This window comes from Homalodisca vitripennis, chromosome X, assembly GCF_021130785.1.
Source record: "Homalodisca vitripennis isolate AUS2020 chromosome X, UT_GWSS_2.1, whole genome shotgun sequence".
NCBI classification, from domain to species: domain Eukaryota; kingdom Metazoa; phylum Arthropoda; class Insecta; order Hemiptera; family Cicadellidae; genus Homalodisca; species Homalodisca vitripennis.
The window spans coordinates 26041178-26060824 of record NC_060215.1 but is presented as its reverse complement, the minus strand read 5'-3'; the positions used below and the strand labels follow the sequence as shown (position 1 = coordinate 26060824).

Below are 19647 nucleotides of genomic sequence, written 5' to 3'. Positions count from 1 at the left end.
CCTATAAAAGTATATATCACTGGAAAGAGGATAAATTATCTTTCAAATGGTATAATAATATGAGTGGGGTTTTGTGTATTACCATTTTTATTACACGTCAAAGTAAAAAATAAAATTTTACTGTATTAAAACACAAAATATAGCCAAATATTAAAAATACCTATGAAAAATTGTTTTCAAAGAGGCCATTTTACATAAAAATTAAATATGTTAAATCAAATGTTGTTGCAGAATAAGTCACAGTTAAGTTTTAAAACAATTAAGTCACTTATAATGAGTACACAACTTATATTCAGTACTTACTTGATAATATTTCAACAGGTATGTACATTTTCATGTTAAAAAAAATAAAAATCATTTATACTGAATTGATTATGTTGGTCCATCAAAAACTACATTATTTCTTTCTCACACACACACATTGCACTCTAATTACAAACTGAAAATATTCCACGCTTTGTCTATTTCTTTCCGAGATACAGAATCAATTTTGTACGAACGTCCAAGAGAGGTTTGTTTCAGGTGGATTAACAATGCATAACAGATGAGCTGCTGGAACAGGGCACTGATCTTCTTTTTGGGGCCAAAAAAAAGTTTCACTAGGTCCATGAGGGTGCATAAATTTTACATCATAATCTCCTTCAAACTTCATTGAAACACTGGATCATTCCTATCCACCAATTATTTTCATAGACACATGCTACAAAAGAATGAATATTAGGCTCTAGAGTTGGCAAAGTGTTCTTGAATATGTTTTGTTTTAAACAGACATCAGTGTCTGAGCTTAGTCGCTTCGCTGTAATTACTTCACTAGTTGCTGGCTGAAAGAAGTGAAAACTTCTTGTTCCCTTAATAGTTTTCACAACATTCAAAACGGGTTTCAAGAGACTTTCTTTTGTTTTCAATATCGTTCTCTTTCAAAAAGAAAAAACTAATTTTCGAGAACTGATTTGCACAAAATGAGTACATTTCTTCAGCATTTATGATTTGGTCTGAATCTCTGGCACTTTGTAAGTTTTTCTTTGTTACAGTCCTCTTTAACTGTTCCTCCGATCCCATCACAAACAGTTTTTCCGTGACTTGTTGCATGGAAATGACCAACTTGCTTCTAGCCCAAAGTCTTCTTTATGGTAACACAAATTTACCATTGACTTGTAATTTTTATATTGGGCACTGCAACCATCTGTTAGGTATTCAATTTTGGTTACGTTAGGAAAGTTGGACTTAATGTACTCAAACGGTTTTTTCTTGAACGGAATAGACGAATGGTACATCATGTTTCAAAATCATCGGAAATAAAAACACAAAGAGGATTCTTTTGTTATTTCACCCTCGCTTCTTGAGTAAACAACAACAGGATGAATTGAACAACTTAAATGACTCCAATGATAGGATTGCACTTCATTTTGTAGGACAAAATTGTAATTTTCAGCGAAGTCCATTAGGACTAAGGCTACAACCATATTGTAAATTCTCCTTCCTTTCCCTCATATAGGTGTTTTGTGATTTTAGTTATGAAAGAATGTGGAATGAGTGATTTCAATTTTATCAATTACAAAGCCAATAAACTCTTGGCGTGGAAGAAGCATTGTCTGCAGCTTCATGTGACCATCACTTATCCACTGTGAGAATTTGATTTCTTCCTCATCATCAAAATCTTCTAAAAATATCCTCCAAGTATTGTCTTAATGGCTCGTTTGTTTTTGGACATTCATCACAACGTTTCAGCATACAATTTCTGGACTGTCTGTTGCAGACTAATTTTTCCATCATAATATGTATGCTTCTTTATCATGCTGATTTATGGCATTAGCCAAAAGCTCGACATTTTGATGGTATAGGCATACACAAACGCAATGCGTGCCTGGAGAACCAGCCAGTACACACCATTTTGGCCTCAGAGAGCAAAATTTTGAAAATCCTATTTTTAAATTTGGATGTTTTTCTTTGAATGCAATAAACAGTTCTTCTAAATTACATAAAGTAGTCTTTTTTGCATGTAGGTAATTTTTTTTGTACACTAACTCTGTCTTTCGCTCCTGGAAACATATAAGAAAATTCATCATCTTCATAGAAACTGTTTTTACTGCTTCAATTGTCTCTTCAGGTAGTTTTCTACCTTCTTTTGGTTCTGGCATCGCCAAAATGCCCTTTTCATTACAAACAGCCCTAGCTTTTCGTACTAAGTATTCTGAAACATTCAGTTTTTTCAGCTACTTTTCTGCGGGACCATGACTTAGGAGCAATTGTTAGTAATTGTATTTTTTCCCTTCTGGTTATATTGGTCCTCAGCATTTTGCTTAATAGCATCCATTAAATAATCAAGATCTTCAGATTTTTTTCTTTTCCTCATCATGAAATTTTTCTTCGCCATCACTCGAAGACTCATTTAAAGAATCATCATTTACTTGTAGGACAAAAGATAGTTTCTTCTTGACTTGTAATTTTGCCTGCTTTAACTTTTTCCTGGCATATATTTTTTTTGAATGAGTAGATAAGGACTGGAGTTTCAGAGGTGTCACATCTAAACCTAACAGAGACTCATTTAGAACTTCTTTTTCCACTACTCTTTTGGCAGTCGTAAGATCTTTGCCAATATCTTCATCACTCTCATGAAATGCAGTTTCATCATTATTTAAACCTTTGTTTTCTACATTCAATAACTTTCTACAATTACTGCACAAAAGCTTTCCTGGGGACTAAAAATTATGTCTTTATGTTCTCTAACATCTTTCGCCTTTTCTAAGGTAATTACTCTTAAATCTTTTTCTTTGTCAAAGGTACAGCATGTTGTTGAAAAGGGTCACAACATGTTTTTTTGGCTTTTTTCAAAATATTTCAAAAAATAACAAAAATGATGAGAACAAATTGTGTCATTTTCACAATACTGATTATTTGTCCGCCAACTCAATGTTTCTACTTCTTCACTTGAAAGCTTTTGAAAAATTATAATGTACACTTTTATCTTTTGTCAGAGTAAAGTTTTCACAAGAAGAGTCTGAAAGTTTACCTACTGTACAAATTAAATTTGGTCTCACTTGACTTGGTCCAGCAATTTCTTCCATGATAAAAATAAACACACTTTACAATTAATTACATATTTATAATAAATAAATTAATTCATTCATTTAAAATAGACAATTCACAAAAATATGTAGTACACAGCACCAATGTTAACTGAACCACAGATCCTCACATACTGACAATAGCTTGCAGTGTGACTTACTGAGTCATGTTGAGACTTGTGTGTTTCATGTCTCACAAGAGTAAGTTTCTTTCATGTTGAGACTTGAATGAATGTTTCATGTCTCCACAAGAGTAATTTCAAACACTGGTTTGAACTGGTCTAGATGTCACCCATTGTGGTTTGTGTTTATAAAATATTAGTAATTAGCATATAATGTAATATTGATGTTTGACCTTTAATAGTTAATAAAGTGTTGTTTTTTTTTTTTTATTCAGAATGTTAAAGTTTTAAATGTTGTATAAAATATTATTTTAATGCTTGTAAAAGTTATTATTAGCCATGTTGTAGGTAAAAGTATTGTAGGCCAATTTAGTTAGGCCAATAATTATTTGTGTAAAATAATACTTTAATTCATTGACTTACTAAATTTTTTAAAGAAACTTAATTTTCTTTTTTATTTATACACACTTAAAAACTTAGAACACAATATTTTATTTCACCTTCATATATTTTCAGATATTTTCAAACAAATATAATACATTTTTACACCTTAGAATTTAATTTTTCTTCATCACATAAATATTTTTGTATACAATCACATTTTAGTGTCTTAAAATTTAATTTTTGACTTTGATATATGATAAAAATGTTAATACTCAAAACCCCACTCATATTATTATACCATTTGAAAGATGATTCTATCCTCTTTCCAGTGATATATACTTTTATAAGGGTAGGTGGAGAGATATTTTTGCTACAACACTTTTTGTAACTTAATGTTTCCGATTTCAGAAAAATCAAATTATTTGTGTTTATGAATTATTTTTTATGGTGATAGAAGATAATAAATCCCATTTTAATAGTATTATATGATTCTGCATTAAGTTTTGAACATATGAGTAAAATTTGAAGCCTCTAGCTTCATAATTGTCCATTCTACATGGAAAGACGAGAATACGTGTATACGCTCACTTGGCGGCAAAATGGGCCTTGGAAACTGAATTAGCATAAAACTTCAAATGGCCGTATCTCTGAAACCCTTTGTTAGAATAAGCTACAATTTTGGATTTCTTCTTATTTATATGTATATATTATCTATGTAAACTTTTATTGAAATCAGAGAACCTTGGGTGTCAATTCTACTTTTGGCTGGATGATTTGGCGTGGAATGGCCCCCCTACTATATTTAATGATTTATGAAATACTTATACATTTCAATAATAGAACAGATTTCCTAACATTTTTTCATTTTCACATAATCACAGTTCTAGAAAGAAATAGACATTTCAATATCCTCATCATAGGCTATCCATCTTTATAAATAATCCACTTTACATAGGTATTAAATTTTACAATAAATTACAAAAAAAAAGGAATCACTTTGAGAAAAAACTAATCAACTATTATTGAAAAAAGTCCTTTATAGTACAAATGAGTTATTAAATAACACATTTAGAATAACATCAACTTTATTTTATTCTACTTGTTATGTTTTAGATATTGACAATAATTTAGCATAGTAACTTAGTAAAATCATTTTAGTTGCAGACTAATTTAATGTGTATGTATGTACCTGTTACTGCTGTTCTACAGCATAAATGTAATGTATATGTACAAATAAATATTCTGAAATCTCTAGAACTAGTAAAGCTACAGATACGATTCTTTGCACACAGATTGTAATAAAAAAGAAGGAAACTTAAAAAATGGTATAATTTACTTTAATATTATGAAAATTGCATCTGTTAACATTTTTTAAAGTCAAATAGAAATAATTGCATTTTTATACAAAATTTACAATGTATCAACTTTTTTACATTTCCAACAGTAGCCTACTTTTTCAACACAATTTGTCAAACAACGCAAGCACAACCACTTTAAAGGTCTGCTTGCAAAAGCCGGGAGCAACAAAGAACAATTGTCAGTTGAAAGGCATCAGCTGTCTTAGCATGTTTATTGATCCCGGCTTTAGCAACATTTATAAGGTAGGCTTACTTGATGTGCTTCTGACTAAACTTGAAGCTCCATTATAAAGGGTCATGTTTCAAAACATTACTGTAGATAAAATTTAAAAAAAAGTATATCTAGTTAACTAGCAAAGTAACTAGCAATGTCAGAATTTATGATGCATTTTTTCCTGCTGTGAAGTGGCAGAGTCAAAATTTGCTATGCATTAAATATCATCAGCTAATTATGTCATCTTTCAAACAGTTTTCATTCAAATTGTAATACATTATTGTAATCAGCAGATTCTGTGCTTTCTTTTAATGTACTTACTTTTATACATAAGTTTCTTTATATTTTACAGGCCTCTAAAGATGTCTTATGCGTTATGCAATCTTGGCAGCTGTAGTCAGCTAGATTCTCTCTGTACAGAATTTTTGTTCTATATTATAAGCAGACATTTTCTTAATCAGCACGACAACCAGGATATTTTTATATTTTGCATTTTCAAATTGAAGGTCTTCAGTAATTGTTATGGTCTGCAGAAAACTGTTTTGGAAAAATAGAAATTCTACTTCAGAGCACCATATCCATAAATGTAAAGGTATAGCCTACTATTCTTTCTTTTTATATAGTATAATTTATTTTATTCTGAATATAATGATATATAACACTTTATGTTTTACTGTAACTGATTTTCCAGTAAATCTTTTAGCAACTCTGCACAAGGGGTTAAAAAGCTACATGCCAGATAAGGCTAAACTGCATTCCAGATCTAGGGTTAAAGTCAATTAAATGCTCTCTTTAACAACATGGAAGACTTTGACAAGCTTATTCATCACACACATACATGTTTTTTAACTTCAAACCCTTTGTTAAACAATGTTTAAATGGTACTTTTTAATTTTGTATGGTTTCATTTTAGTAAATTTTGTTCCCCACTTTATTGGAAACAGAAGTTTTTTTCACAACTTATCAAATAAAAAACAACGCAAAGTTACTAAACCTTAGCAAAACTGCAAAAATAGGCTTCCCCTTTTTGGTAAACTTAGAAATAAAAGATGGCTAGCACTAACAGGTACACTAAACCTATATGCTCAAAATCTTATCTGCCAAAATCCAACACAACCCAAACAGTCCAAATTCAAAACCCTGGGTAAACGTTACAGTTGATGAAATTCAGGACTTTATTACTGTTCTAATCAACATGGGTGTCACACGAAACCAACTATTCCTAGCTACTGTGGACAAATCCTAATCAAAGCACACCATGGTTTGGTAAACAATTCACAATAAATAGGTTTCAGGATACCTTAAGTTATTTTCACTTGATTTACACTTCAAATTTTCCCAAACCTAGAGAGTCTAATTATGACCCATGTTCAAGAGTTCAACCCCTGATATACTACATGAATACAGTTTCAAGACACCATTTTATACCTATTAAATATTGTCTATTGACGAGAGTATTGTTCCCACAAAATCACAGAACCCTATGATGCAGTACATTCAGAGTAAGCGCCACAGATTTGGAGATTTTATGGATTAGAAACTATGGATGATTTTGCGATGCGCTGACACATTGCCACTTATTACACAAGTTTTTTAGTTTATAAATAAGCTAAAGACTCTGACAGGCAACAGATACGTGAAAATTCCTAGGCTACACAGTTGTGATGAAGCTCTTAGAACTAGGAATCTACTTCAATAAGGGATATCGTATTTGGGTCGATCTTTTATTTACATCCATCAAACTTGCTAAAGAATTGCATGCTAAGTGCACTTTTATTACTGGGGCTATCAAACATAATGGAAAAGATATTCCTGATGGACTAAAAACGTCCTATGAGGTAAGAGAAAAAAATACTACAGACAAAATAATATGCTAATGCTAGGTTATAGACAGAGACAAAGTAAAAAAACCTGTCCTCTTGCTGTCTACCAATGCAAAGGCGGAATGTGAAGTGAGGTCAAAGAAGAGGGGTGACAACATAAGTATAACAAGAAAACCAAAAATGATAATTGAGTGCAATGACTTTATGGGAGGGATTAATGGAAATTATCAGAGGCTATATAATTATTTTAATGAAAGGAAAACCATCAAAGTTTAGAAGAAACTTACATTCTATATAGTTTCTAGAATGATATTAAATTCATATAAATTGTACAAAAACAACACAGATAATCCTGTAAGTAGACTTCAATATATATCAAATTTGGTTGATGAATTAAGAGTTGAATGGGCACATGTGAGAGTAGGCCTATGTACTCCTCAAAATCAAGCCAGTAATGCAAACAATGGTGGGACCAAAACATTTTTTGAAAAAATATCAGACAATATAGAAATAAACTGCTGTTTGCAGTGCAGAGAGTAGAAAGAAGTAGAGGGAAAAGAAAGTCTACTTTTATGTGTGTTAACTGCAAAAAAGACCTGCACACTCAATGTTATCCTTTTCACAGATTATTTTTAATAATAATAAGTTTTTTATTTACTCGTAGAGTAATTTTTAGTTTTTATTTTGTTAGGATTGGGAGTTTTTAAGTTAAAAATATCAAATAGTTAATTGTTTGCCTATTGACATTCAATATATTTGGCTAGAATTATATGCTATGTGAAAGTGGAACATGACTGTCATATTGTTGTTATTGATGAAAAACCCAGTACTAGTGTTTTTAAAGCCAGAAATTTTAATTTCTTCACATAGTGTAAAGTATAGAATATTTATAAGATTGTTAAATGTCTTTTATCAAGTGTTATCAATTTTGGTCAAATATTTTTTTATGGCCATCCACAACACAACAAAGTACAAAAATTCTCAAAATATTTTTTGGTAAGTGCATATTATAAAAAAGTTAGTGTAAATATTTGCATGTCTTTTTATATTTAATTTTATAGTTTAGATAATCTATTTAGAAGCTTATAACACTCAAACTAATAAATTTGGTTCAAATAAATTTTGTAAGGGTTTCCTAGTAAAATGTGACAAAATTGACCAAAAGAACCTGGGATTTTTGGGTATGTAATTAGTAAAAATACCTGTGATTTTTGGAACAAATTTAAGAAAATGTCTGGGATAAAAAGGGTTGTTAGGCCTAATAAATAAACAGCATATACTTAGATGAAATTACGCTTAACTTAAAATGAATATAGGAGTACCTTGTACCAATGGACATGAGACAAGATCTTTATCATAAAAAATCTTGTATTTAAAACTTGGTAATCAAGTAGGCAATAAATGTCAATTTATATTGTCTACACTTGTATCAAAAGGATATTACTAAATCTTATCAATTAATACAAGTTGGATTTCTTCCGCATCAGATTAAGTTATGGTTTAAATTCTGAAATCTGGTCAATTATAGCCATTAGTGTAAAATTATAGAACCAAAAACAAAATAATTATATAGCTAAATATAAATTCATTCCACCTTCTGGTTTAAATCTCTATTTATTAATGTGGACCAACACAGGGAAATTTTAATTTTCTGAAGAGGGTATATGACAATGAAATTGCCTCTGATCAAGTAACTAATACAGAAAATTCACACATACACTATGATCTGGCTAGAATAAAACATTTGGTTGAGATAATGTATTTATAAATATAAATGACATAACACTACACAACTTTGGTTGTAAACTGTAACTTGTTAAAACTAACCTGTCATATAACACTTAAACATAACCTATAAAGATCAGAACAGGCTGGTAGAAAGTTAAAAACCCAAGGGTTGGCTTACTTTTCTCGAGCTTGAGCATCTGAAGGAACCGTTGTCGTTTTCCCTTTTGCATACATGATTAAAAGAAGTATTTATTATTTTCTAATGTTTACGTAGAACAAATACGTGCAACTATCAGATGACATGTTAATATTAAATGCGTTCCAAGCATAAAGTCGTCTGACATTAACATTCATTACTGCTACCATGGTCAATTCCAGACCAATCAAACATGCGCTTTCTCCCACGAGTGACCAATAGGAATTGTGGAATTTATCCATTGGTTGGAGTGATCATGCTGTTCCATTCTACGAACTATGCCCTGCTGTTTCTTCACTTCAACCCACAGCAGAAATATCATAAATTTATTTTAAGACAGTGACACTCATTGTAATATTAGTACAAAAATTTAAGTTATTATATTAAACAATTATTACAGTAAAAATAAACTATTTCATGTCCGTTTTAAATTAAACAAAACAGTTATTCAACGTTTAAAATAGGGAGGTTGTTTATCTGCTGTATCCCTTCAGAGGGGCAATAAAAGGTTTCTGGAAAAAGTCAATAATTATTTACATTGTTTTATGTATATTAATATATATATATATATATATATATATATATATATATATATATATATATATATATATATATAAAATACGTTGTATATATTATATAGGTTTGTTAATTCATATGTAAAATGTACCAAATCAGCAATACTGTTATACATGCAGATTATATTTAACAGTAAACACTCACACACACACATATATATATATATATATATATATATATATATATATATATATATATATATATATATATATATATATATATATACACACACACACACACACACACACACACACACACATTCGCATATATATTTGTTCCGTAAGCTATAAGGTTTCAGGGTATATGTAACTCTAACAAATTTATATTTTTGGGTAAGCCCCATCAACAAAGGATTGAAAGACAATATCAGTTCTCACTGAAATCTACTAGTATTCGTAGACAACCTGTGCAAAGCTTTTCCCTTAACAACTACATGTAGATCGTCTATAGTTTAGCAGAGTATTTGGCTGCTACAAATGTAGTCACTATATTTTTTCAAGCTGGACAGATTGGCTATAATCCAAAGCGCCGATTAAAAGTTTTTCTCAGAAATTCAGAAAACGTCCCACAATGAAGAATTCAACCGGTTATTTTGAAATTACAAACTGATTTACAGAAAAGTGATCCAAGCGGCAAAGGCATATGATGTTTCTAAATCAATCATATCTTCAAAAAAGTACTTGAGACATTATCACCAATAAAAACAAATCACGCAACAAACAAATCAAATTAACAAAATAGTGACAGACTTATGTAGGACGCGGTTGAGGTTGCAAATAGGCTTAACGGATTCATAGAATCTGTTGCTTGTTAGCAAGGCCCTTGCCCATCACCCCCACAAGGAATCCCATGACGGAGACAGTGTCCAGTAGTCTCCCTGGCTCTGGCACCTGTCGTTGAGGAAGAGTTTGAAAAGCTTGTTTTTCTTTTTAACAAGAAGTTTTTCCCCACTCCTAAAAACCACGAAAACAAGTCCGATTTTCAAGAAAGATGATCCCAAATCCCCACATAATTACCGGTATGTCTCAATTTTGCCAGTTTTGAGCAAAATATTTGAAAAACTTTTCTTGGTAACAATGCTTCGAATTTTGAATAAGCACAACCAGCACAATCTGAAGACCAGTTTGGCTTCAGGAAGTGTAAGTCGACAATAGACGCAGTTGTAAGTCTAGTCGATATTGCTGTAGAGGGGCTAGAACTTCGAGAACCCACATTGAGTTTGTTCCTAGACTTATCGAAAGCATTCGACTGCTTGACTGCTTGACCATATCACAATGCTTGACAAACTATAATCTCATGGCATCTGACACGTGCTTCTCCAGTGGCTCAGGTCTTTTTTAAGACACAGAATTCAAACTGTCCAGATTAAAAAAAAATTATCTGAACCAATTCACCTGAGCTATGGTGTCCCTCAGGGCTCAATCTTAAGTCCAATTTTCCTCCTTATCTGTGTGAATGACGTAGGTCCATCACTTCTGCACGGGCAACTTGTGCAGTATGCTGATGACGCAACTCTCTGTTTCACTAGCAAATCAAAATTGATTCTGGAACAGCAGAGTTTTGTTGAGATCAACAACTGCGTCCAAAATTTCAACAGCCTCAATCTTAAGAAAACTTCTGCAAAATCCAATTTTCTAAGTTGTGCTTTCAAACCAATAGACAGGCATGACGAGCTAGCTGTTACGTTGGCTGACACAATGCTGGAAGAAGTCTACTGCTCGAAATTCCTGGGAATATACCTAGATTCCAAATTGGCCTCAAGCCTTTATCTTTTGAGGTATCTAGCCAAATACTGCCCTAGTCAGGTTCTGATGATAGCTTGACTTTACTTCCATCTCACCCACGGGTTGGTGTTGTGGTGAGCTTGTGCAAACAATCGATTTATGAGAGTGTTCAAGGTGCAAAAACAAGTGATCCGCATTATCTCTCAGTTGAAATTTAGAGAGTCGTGCAAGGAAGGCTTCAAAAATTTACAACTGTTGACGCTGCCCAGTCACTACATCTTGGAAACAACTCTGTTTTATATGTCTAAATGTGCCATTACGAATGGCCGAGATATACATGTGTATGAGACAAGAGGCAGAGATAACTACCGAACTGGTATACACGGAACGGTGGTTTATGAACGCTTGCCTTCACAGGCAGGTGTTCATTTCGTCAAAAAATTACCATTTTCAGTCAAAGACGCTCCGACGCCTATGGTGTTAAAAACTCGTTTGAAACGCTTTTTAGTGTCACAAAAAATGTAACTTATTTATTTCTGCAATTATACGTGTAAAGTAAATTATTTGCAATGGCCAGTTTTTATGTCAGTGAGAACAAAAATGTACTGGTTTTGGCGCTTTACAACGAAACTGCAACTTTAAAAATTTACAACTCGGAAACTTATGATCCAATTAAAACCAAATGTCTATACAAAATACTTTGAAGTGTACTGTTTTGAGTATTAAGTTATAGAATGTATGAAAATAATTATTAAGTTATCATCTTAACTTATATTCTTGACCGATTAGTTTGAAATAATCGGCATTATTCATGTTATGGAGCTCATAAGCTATTATCTTTGGCTTGTAATCATGAAAACCACTATTAAATAGTTCAATTTTCAATAAAGATTTAAATGAGCAGGTGTTGATAATTTGGCGTGACCAGGGTGTTGTTGCCTCGGCAGTCTTGTGGTTTGGGCGTTCAAACGCACAGATCTCACTTGTAAACAGTTTTTAAAAGTCCTCCACCATACCTGGACAGTCTTAGTTCACCTTCAACCTTGCAACAAATAAATTAATTAATAACAAATCATAGTAGAAAACGAAGGTATATGAAATACACAACCAACAGTGGATTGTTTATTCACATCATTTTAAAACAAACTACATGAAAAGAATTTTTACAATAATTTCTCAAGGGATTGGGTTGGGATCTGGGCCCCTTATTTACGCGACTACGTACAGCGGACGGGCCGGTTAACAATTATATCTCGCTTTTATCTATTTGGACAACTGAAATCGTAAAAATGAATCAATTAATTAACTCTTAAGATAATAAAAAGTAAGCCTAAATTAATTTTAAAACATAGAGATCCAAGTGCTGAGTAACCTTCAGTACAAGGCTAGATGATTAGCCTTCAACTTCTAGTGCACTGAGAACGTGTACTATTTTGTAATCAAACTGTGTATCCACAACAGCTCAATAATTGTCATTCCCTTTCTCTTCGATCTTGCTCCTACCACTGCTTTTCCTGCTACGTGACACACGCCAAAATATTTTAATTCGTTCTAGCTTACATAGATGTAGATGTCTAATCAAAACAAACAAACAAAAATATATTAGCCTGTCTTCATTTTGGATTATTTACTTTTTAATTTGATACAGTAAAACCACTTGTATTTTAAATTTATTGAATTACTCATGCAGTATGAGTTAAACATGACAAAATGAAAATGGTTGTGTGAGATACCAAAGACTATTTCTATATTCTGGATTATTCTAGAGTTTGTTCCTTGAAAAATAAATCAAATTCTCAAACAATTAGTTCTTTATTTGAATTAGGTTACTCTGTACACAGTGACTGTTTAATTTCCTTTTTACAAAATTAGCATATTGTTTTTTATTACTAATTATAATAACGTAGTTATTACATTTTTAATCTTTCTGGTTCTGTTCCATTACAACCTTCTAAATTAGTATGGTTGACGATCAATTCCTTTCTCATAGGATATTTCTCAGTCAATTTCGTCAAAAACTGGGGTGTATTCAAAGTGAAAATATACTTTTGTCTCTTAGATTAGCGTAATAATTTTGACTTCGATCGAATTCTTTTTACTTTCATAGAAGTATGGATATGTGGAAGAAATACATATTTTACAAAAAAGACAGAAAACATTTTTGTCCTGCTGGTCCGTCTTTTTTTATTTACGAGTTATGTTTACTCAAAAGCAATTTTCATTTTTCGAAGAACAAATTTATTTATTCATCTACATTAATGTTGTCAGATTCAAAATACTCTCCGTTAGATTTTATGCCAGCGCTTCTTCCAATCTTCGAAACACTTCTCTAAAACAACAAACCTTAAGGTTCTCTTTATTTTAGGAAATAATAAGAGTCACACCGAGCCATGTCTGAAATGTATGGAGGCTGGGTCATCGTTACAGTACTGTTTTTTGCCAAACAATCATGAAATTCAAATTATTTATTCAGCCGACCTACAAACTATAATAGGCTACGTCTAGTGAAAACAACATTCAACTACAAAATGTAGCTGCGTGCAATAATTAGAGTCCGTGCACCAACAAATGTGTATCAGGTCATATACTAAAAATATAAATAACTAAGCATTCACGCAGGTATTAAAATTAAACACTAACCAACATTTAAAAAATGACATGTGAGAAAATATACATTTCACTAAGTGTTACAAACAGTGTGCATTAATTCATGTCCCTGCACTAATTAATTAATTAATATACAACAGGCCCTGCACTAATACAAATATAAATATAACTAGGCATAAATATGAATATTAAAACTAAAGCTAGGCATACATTTTGTGAAAGACTACATCTAAGAATACAAAACAGTCATGATACGACTAAGAACAATTATTTCAATCAGGACTCATTAATTCAAATCCATATATCAATTGATAGAGTATTGGGCCATGTAATATAAATAACACGAAACACGTGCAGAAATTAAAAACAAATTAATTTAAATAGCCAAGCAGAAGGGAATGGTCGGATTCAAAATATTCAGTTAGGCTGTAGAAAGGGGTGTCTGGCAACCAAGATTTTAGGACAGGACCAAATTTTCGTACCAGGAGCTGTCTAACTGTTATGGGTATGGAGTTGAACATTTTAGTGCCTATAATAGGGAAGCAATTTGAAACCTTGTGTAACCTAGCTCTACTTACATGGACATCACGGTATTTCCTGGTTTCATACCTGTGTACACCTTCATTAGTGATGTAGTCATGTTCTTTATGCTTAATTGCTGAAAGACATTGATATATATATATATATATATATATATATATATATACCAACTCACGCAACCGTGCCCCACTTAGTACCCTAAGGGTTTTTTTCTGTAACCGAAGAACTCTAATTACACTGACAGAGTGTCCCCAAAGCCTGGTACCATATACAATGTGGGAGTGGAACAAGGTAAAGTAAGCTAACTTAACAAACTCAAAGAGCATTTCTGCTTTAAGCGTGCGAAGCAAACAAATTATCCTACTTAACTTACTACACAAGGCATAAACATGCTTATCTCAGACAAGCTTCAAATCAAGATTAAAGCCAAGCAACTTCACTCCCTCCACATTTTCACCATTGTTGCACAAGCTAAAAGTAATCGCCTGAATCTTGTCCTGGTTTAGGCACAAACTGTTATGACTGAACCAATATTAAACATTTGTAAAAATGTTCTTAACAAGTGTTTCTGCGGTTGCAAAGTGCTTATGCAAAAAGGGTCGAGTCATCGGCATACAACAGAATATTACCCGCTACATTGTAATAAATATCATTAATAAAAATGGTAAACCGAAATAGTCCCAGAATTGAGCTCTGAGGCACTCCATGCTCAACAACCAAGTGGTTTGAGATTTTACCATCCCAGCTTACAGATTATTTCCTTTGATGTAAATAAGATTTCAAGATTTTCAGGGCGCAACCCCGTACGCCGCACCTTTCCAGCTTCTTCAAGAGGACATTCTGCGACACGCAATCGAAGGCACGAGAAAGGTCGCATAGCAGTAGAACAGTAGAACTTTTTGCTTCAAAAGAATTAAGAACGCCCTGAAGAAGTGAGTCCATCGCTTCGACAGTAGACCTATGACTTCTGAAGTCAATCTGTGTTGGTACCAAGAGGTGATGTGACTCAAAAAAGTTGCAGAGCTGCTCCAGCATGACAGATTCAATGACCTTGGCAAATAGGTATTAGAGATATAGGTCTGAAGCTCGATACCTCGTTCTGTGGATCCTTCTTGTAGACGGGGACGGTCGACGATGCCTTCAAAACCTCAGGGAAAACCCCTTCGGACAGACACAAGTTTATTAAGTCTGTTAGAGCAGGAGCTATACTATAATTAACCCTTCTTAACACATCCACAGACATGTCACAGATGTCTTTACTCTTGGAACTTTTAAAACCATGCACTACTTTTACTACTTCTCCACGGTAACTAACTTCCACGCAAAATTAAAAAGTACCACGGGAACCGAAGTTAGATATGCATCCCCATTCCCACTAGGAAGAGTCACCAGAGACAAATTACTCGAGTTAACAAGATCCTTGGCAGAGTCAAGAAAATAAGCATTGAACACTTCTGCTGTGGCAAAATTGGTGTCATGGGCAGACACTCGGTGCTTACTCCTATTGATATAGTCCCAGGCTGCCTTACATGGATTTTGAGACTGTGCAATAAAGTTTCCCACGGCAGCATGTTTGGCCTTTATAACCTTAGTACGGTATTCCCACCTCAGATGTTACATCCAAGGCTTCAGATTGGGCCTACTCTTAGACGTATCACACACTATGCCAATAAGACTACGCAGGTCGGCTAGATCCGACGTGTACCAGTTTGCAGATCGGGCAAAATGCCTTTTTCCATGTTTGCCTCAAGTAGGACTAAGTTTTTTCAGCTTCACAGGAAAACAAGAATCAAGTGCCTTTTAAAAACTAAGAAAAAATACTAGTAATTGCAGCTTCTACAGGAAAGTATGCAGTAAGTTCATGCCGGGAACTGACCTGGACTGCCACAGATTCCGCAAACCACTGGAAACTTCTATCACTGAAGAATCTAATGGTTACAGTCTTAATCACCGGACCGCTTGCTAAGTCTATGACCTATGGCCTCCAAAGCTTGAGGTTGAAAAACATATTTTTATGGTCAGCGATCTGAGATTCACTTATCAATACATCATAGTTGCACTTATCAATATTAGTTAAAATTGAGTCCAGGGAGGCAGAACCTCGTGTAGGCTCGGAAACACTACTATAAAAATCAAAACTACGTAGCAGATGTAAAAACTTTTGAGCATCATCCGAGTTAAGACATAAATTAATGTTGTGGTCACACCCAATGACTACTAAGAGGTTCAGTGTGACCAAAAATCCAAGACACAACTCAAGCAGGTAAATGAATCTTGCAACCTGTCCAAGGGGTACCGATACATGGCTAAAACCACGAGCGAGGCTTTATTTACAATAGTACCTGCAAATTCGGCTTGCTGCACTTCACTGTAGCGTTCAAGATCCAGTGGTGTACATTGAAGAGATTTTCTAACATATACTGCAGCACCACCCCTAGGGGTTTGGCGGCAGAAGTAGGCAGACAAATCTAGATTAGAAAGACTGGAATGATAACAACAGTTCGTCCCTGGTCATCCAATGTTCAACTACACACGGGATATCAAGTTAATTGCTATCACAAAACACGTTAAGCTCAGCTGTCTTACTCCTAAAACTTTACACATTAACTGGATATAACCTAACAGTTTCCTCACAGGACCTAAGACTGGTGCCAGTATCAGGTTTTATTTCGGGCGACTTTGACCAACTTGGTTTGGCCCAAACAACGTTTAAGACCTTACAAACTGTCCACCATTAGTACCTGACCCAGGCCTAGCCTGACGTGGTTGTATAAATTCCTTGACAAAAGCACCCTTGGGCCAGAAATCAGCGTTTATAACAGTATCAAGGTGATTTTCAGCAACTCTCACTTTACAACTGGAGTAGTCCGAATACCTTGTTTGAAGTTTCTCACACCTGATATAACAAACACCGTTCTGCTTCTTAAAGTCTTCAATTTCATTTGTAGTAGTATCCGAAGACCACCTAGATAAAAATACGTGTTTTGGCCTCACCGCAATTTTTAACCCACTCTTTTTAACATTGGAACCAATCACTATTGTTTTTGGATTGAAGTTAGGTCTATTCCTAATTGGCTTCCTTTTTTCCTGACACGGTTCCAGCCGTCAATGTCAGAATCTTGACCTCTCACCATTCTTTCAGCATATAAGTATCCTTTTCTTCAACAAGGACAGCTTTTTCGTCACAGTCTGTTTCCCGAACTCGATAGTTGAAAGTATGGCCCTAACCTACGCCAACCTTTCAATTGATATACAACTTGATTAGTTTTAGCCATGTTTCTTGGTTTTCCACCTTCGGACTTATTTGATTTAAATACAAATTCCTTTACTAGGTTGTTATCATCAACCAAATTTTGCACCAGTCCAAAAAGTGTGTCAAAAGCCTGAGCCAAATGGATAAGATTATTTAGGTTATAGGTTTCTCTCACTGTTTTCAAAAGAGAGTTGCATACATCACAAACCCATTTGGATTTCAAACCTAATTCTCGCGTAAGCTAAAAGTCTTCATCAGAGATATCCACACACTCAATGTGATGCCATGTGTGACAAAAAGACTCACATAGCACACTTTTACTATCGTTTTCAACCAATTTATTATAACGTGAGCAGCAGTCCACTTCACCTCCCACCATCACAAACAAAACCTCTTGCCTGCAGACGAGTAACCACAAACTCGCAAGACATGCAGGTTACGATGTTGCTCTCAAGAAATTGAAGGCCCAACAATAAACCTTAGCTGTGGCTAAGTGTAGTAGCGCCGGTCCGGTCGTACAGTGGTTAGTCAAAAGCGAGGACAATTCCCGCGGCACACTGCCTACGCGTTGGATGACAACGCTGACAGGTGTACAGTCTGATGCGGGCCAGCACGTTCAGTTAGGTTAGTTACTGAGTGTCACATACTGTTACACATTGTCCGACATCGCCGATATACGAAGCTGACACACCGGGTATCAACAAAACCTCAACACACACAAATGAAATCAACCATCGCCAAAAAGTTGATACAACATAAAAATATACGTAGCAATTTATCCCTTGCCAATCCCCTGCAGACCAGGTCTGCCACCTCTGAACAAGCATTGGAGTATGAACAAGTGCATTGTCATAGTGCAAAAGCCATTAATTGTTTTTCTACAAATCCGGTTGTTCTTTCTGATTGTTTAACGCAAACAGCGTTGAACTTTAAGATAGTACTCATTGACAGTTTGACTTAATGGCGAGAATTCATGATGTCATTAAAACCGAAGAACACAGTGAGCATAACTTTCATGTTCTACTGCACTTGTACATTTGAGGCGCCTAGAATCAGAGGGGTGTGACTAAAACTCAGTTCTGGGTAATTCAGTTCCAAAGTTAATCTTTATTTGAAAATTCGAGTTAAAAGTATTTTTAATATGGTTGATAAAAATATATTCTACTTGTATTTATATACTTTTATTAGAAATATCATTGATTAGTAATAAGCTTTTAGGGAAGAGTAATTTTTCTAGACGTGCAAGAACCTACCCATATGCTTCCAAATTAACCACTTACATCCGTTTGCTTCCAATAATTTGATGCATTTTGTTGGTAGTAAGTATGGAAATTAAAACACGATACAAATTAAACATATATTATTTGTATAGAAAAGCTGAAATGCTGAAAATAGATTTGTCAAATAATAAAAATAAAAATATGAAGTGCAACAAATATTTTATTCGGTTTCCCACACAAAGTCTTGTTTCAAGTCCAAATTTTTAACACTATTCTCATTCTTAAATGTAGTAGAATTTGAAGGTCTGGATGGTTTTTTTCTTCCTTTCTTTTTTCCGTGTGCGAGGTTCTGATAGAAAATGTGATGAATAGGTGGCACAAATTCTAAAATCGATAGAAGATGTTTGTATTTATTAGACTCAATTTTATCTGGTGAATCGCGGAGAGGTTTTAAGGTAAACGAAATGGACAGATGTCCAACCTTAGTCTTCCTCATATCGACAGATTAGAATTTTCAGTCTCGTCCACAGAACACTTGTACTGCACAGTCATTGGATCGCTTTTTATAAACCTGAGCAATGGTAATTGGCTTATGCTTGCTACAAAGTCTTTAAGATTATCATTCATTTCTTGCACAGAGAGAAAGTCTTCTCAAATTATTCGTACAACTTAGAATTTCCGGTGAGCAGAGGTTACAGCTGTTGCCCAATGATCAGACACAAAGATATAATGAAGTGTTTTCTTACACGTCTTCTCGAAGAGGCCAAAGTTTTCACCACATTCCACGAAGGAGTGTCCTGCGACTAAAAACTTATGATCTACAGTCTCAATATTGGT

At 33.9% G+C, this 19647-nt stretch overlaps 1 protein-coding gene across 5 annotated transcripts in view; it reads right to left on the bottom strand.

The window, feature by feature from the left end:
* Nucleotides 1-9074, bottom strand: part of LOC124368811 (single-stranded DNA-binding protein 3-like) — a 99684-nt gene extending 90610 nt beyond the window's left edge. For 2 of the 5 annotated variants that reach the window (XM_046826212.1, XM_046826211.1), the window contains exon 1: nt 8873-9073. In XM_046826212.1, the coding sequence (XP_046682168.1) occupies nt 8873-8928 (56 nt within the window). In that variant the 5' untranslated portion in view covers nt 8929-9073. Of the gene's footprint in view, nt 1-8872 lie in introns of all 5 variants that reach the window. The other 3 variants (XM_046826210.1, XM_046826213.1, XM_046826209.1) reach the window with 2 other exon arrangements.
* Nucleotides 9075-19647: the final 10573 nt, after the last annotated feature.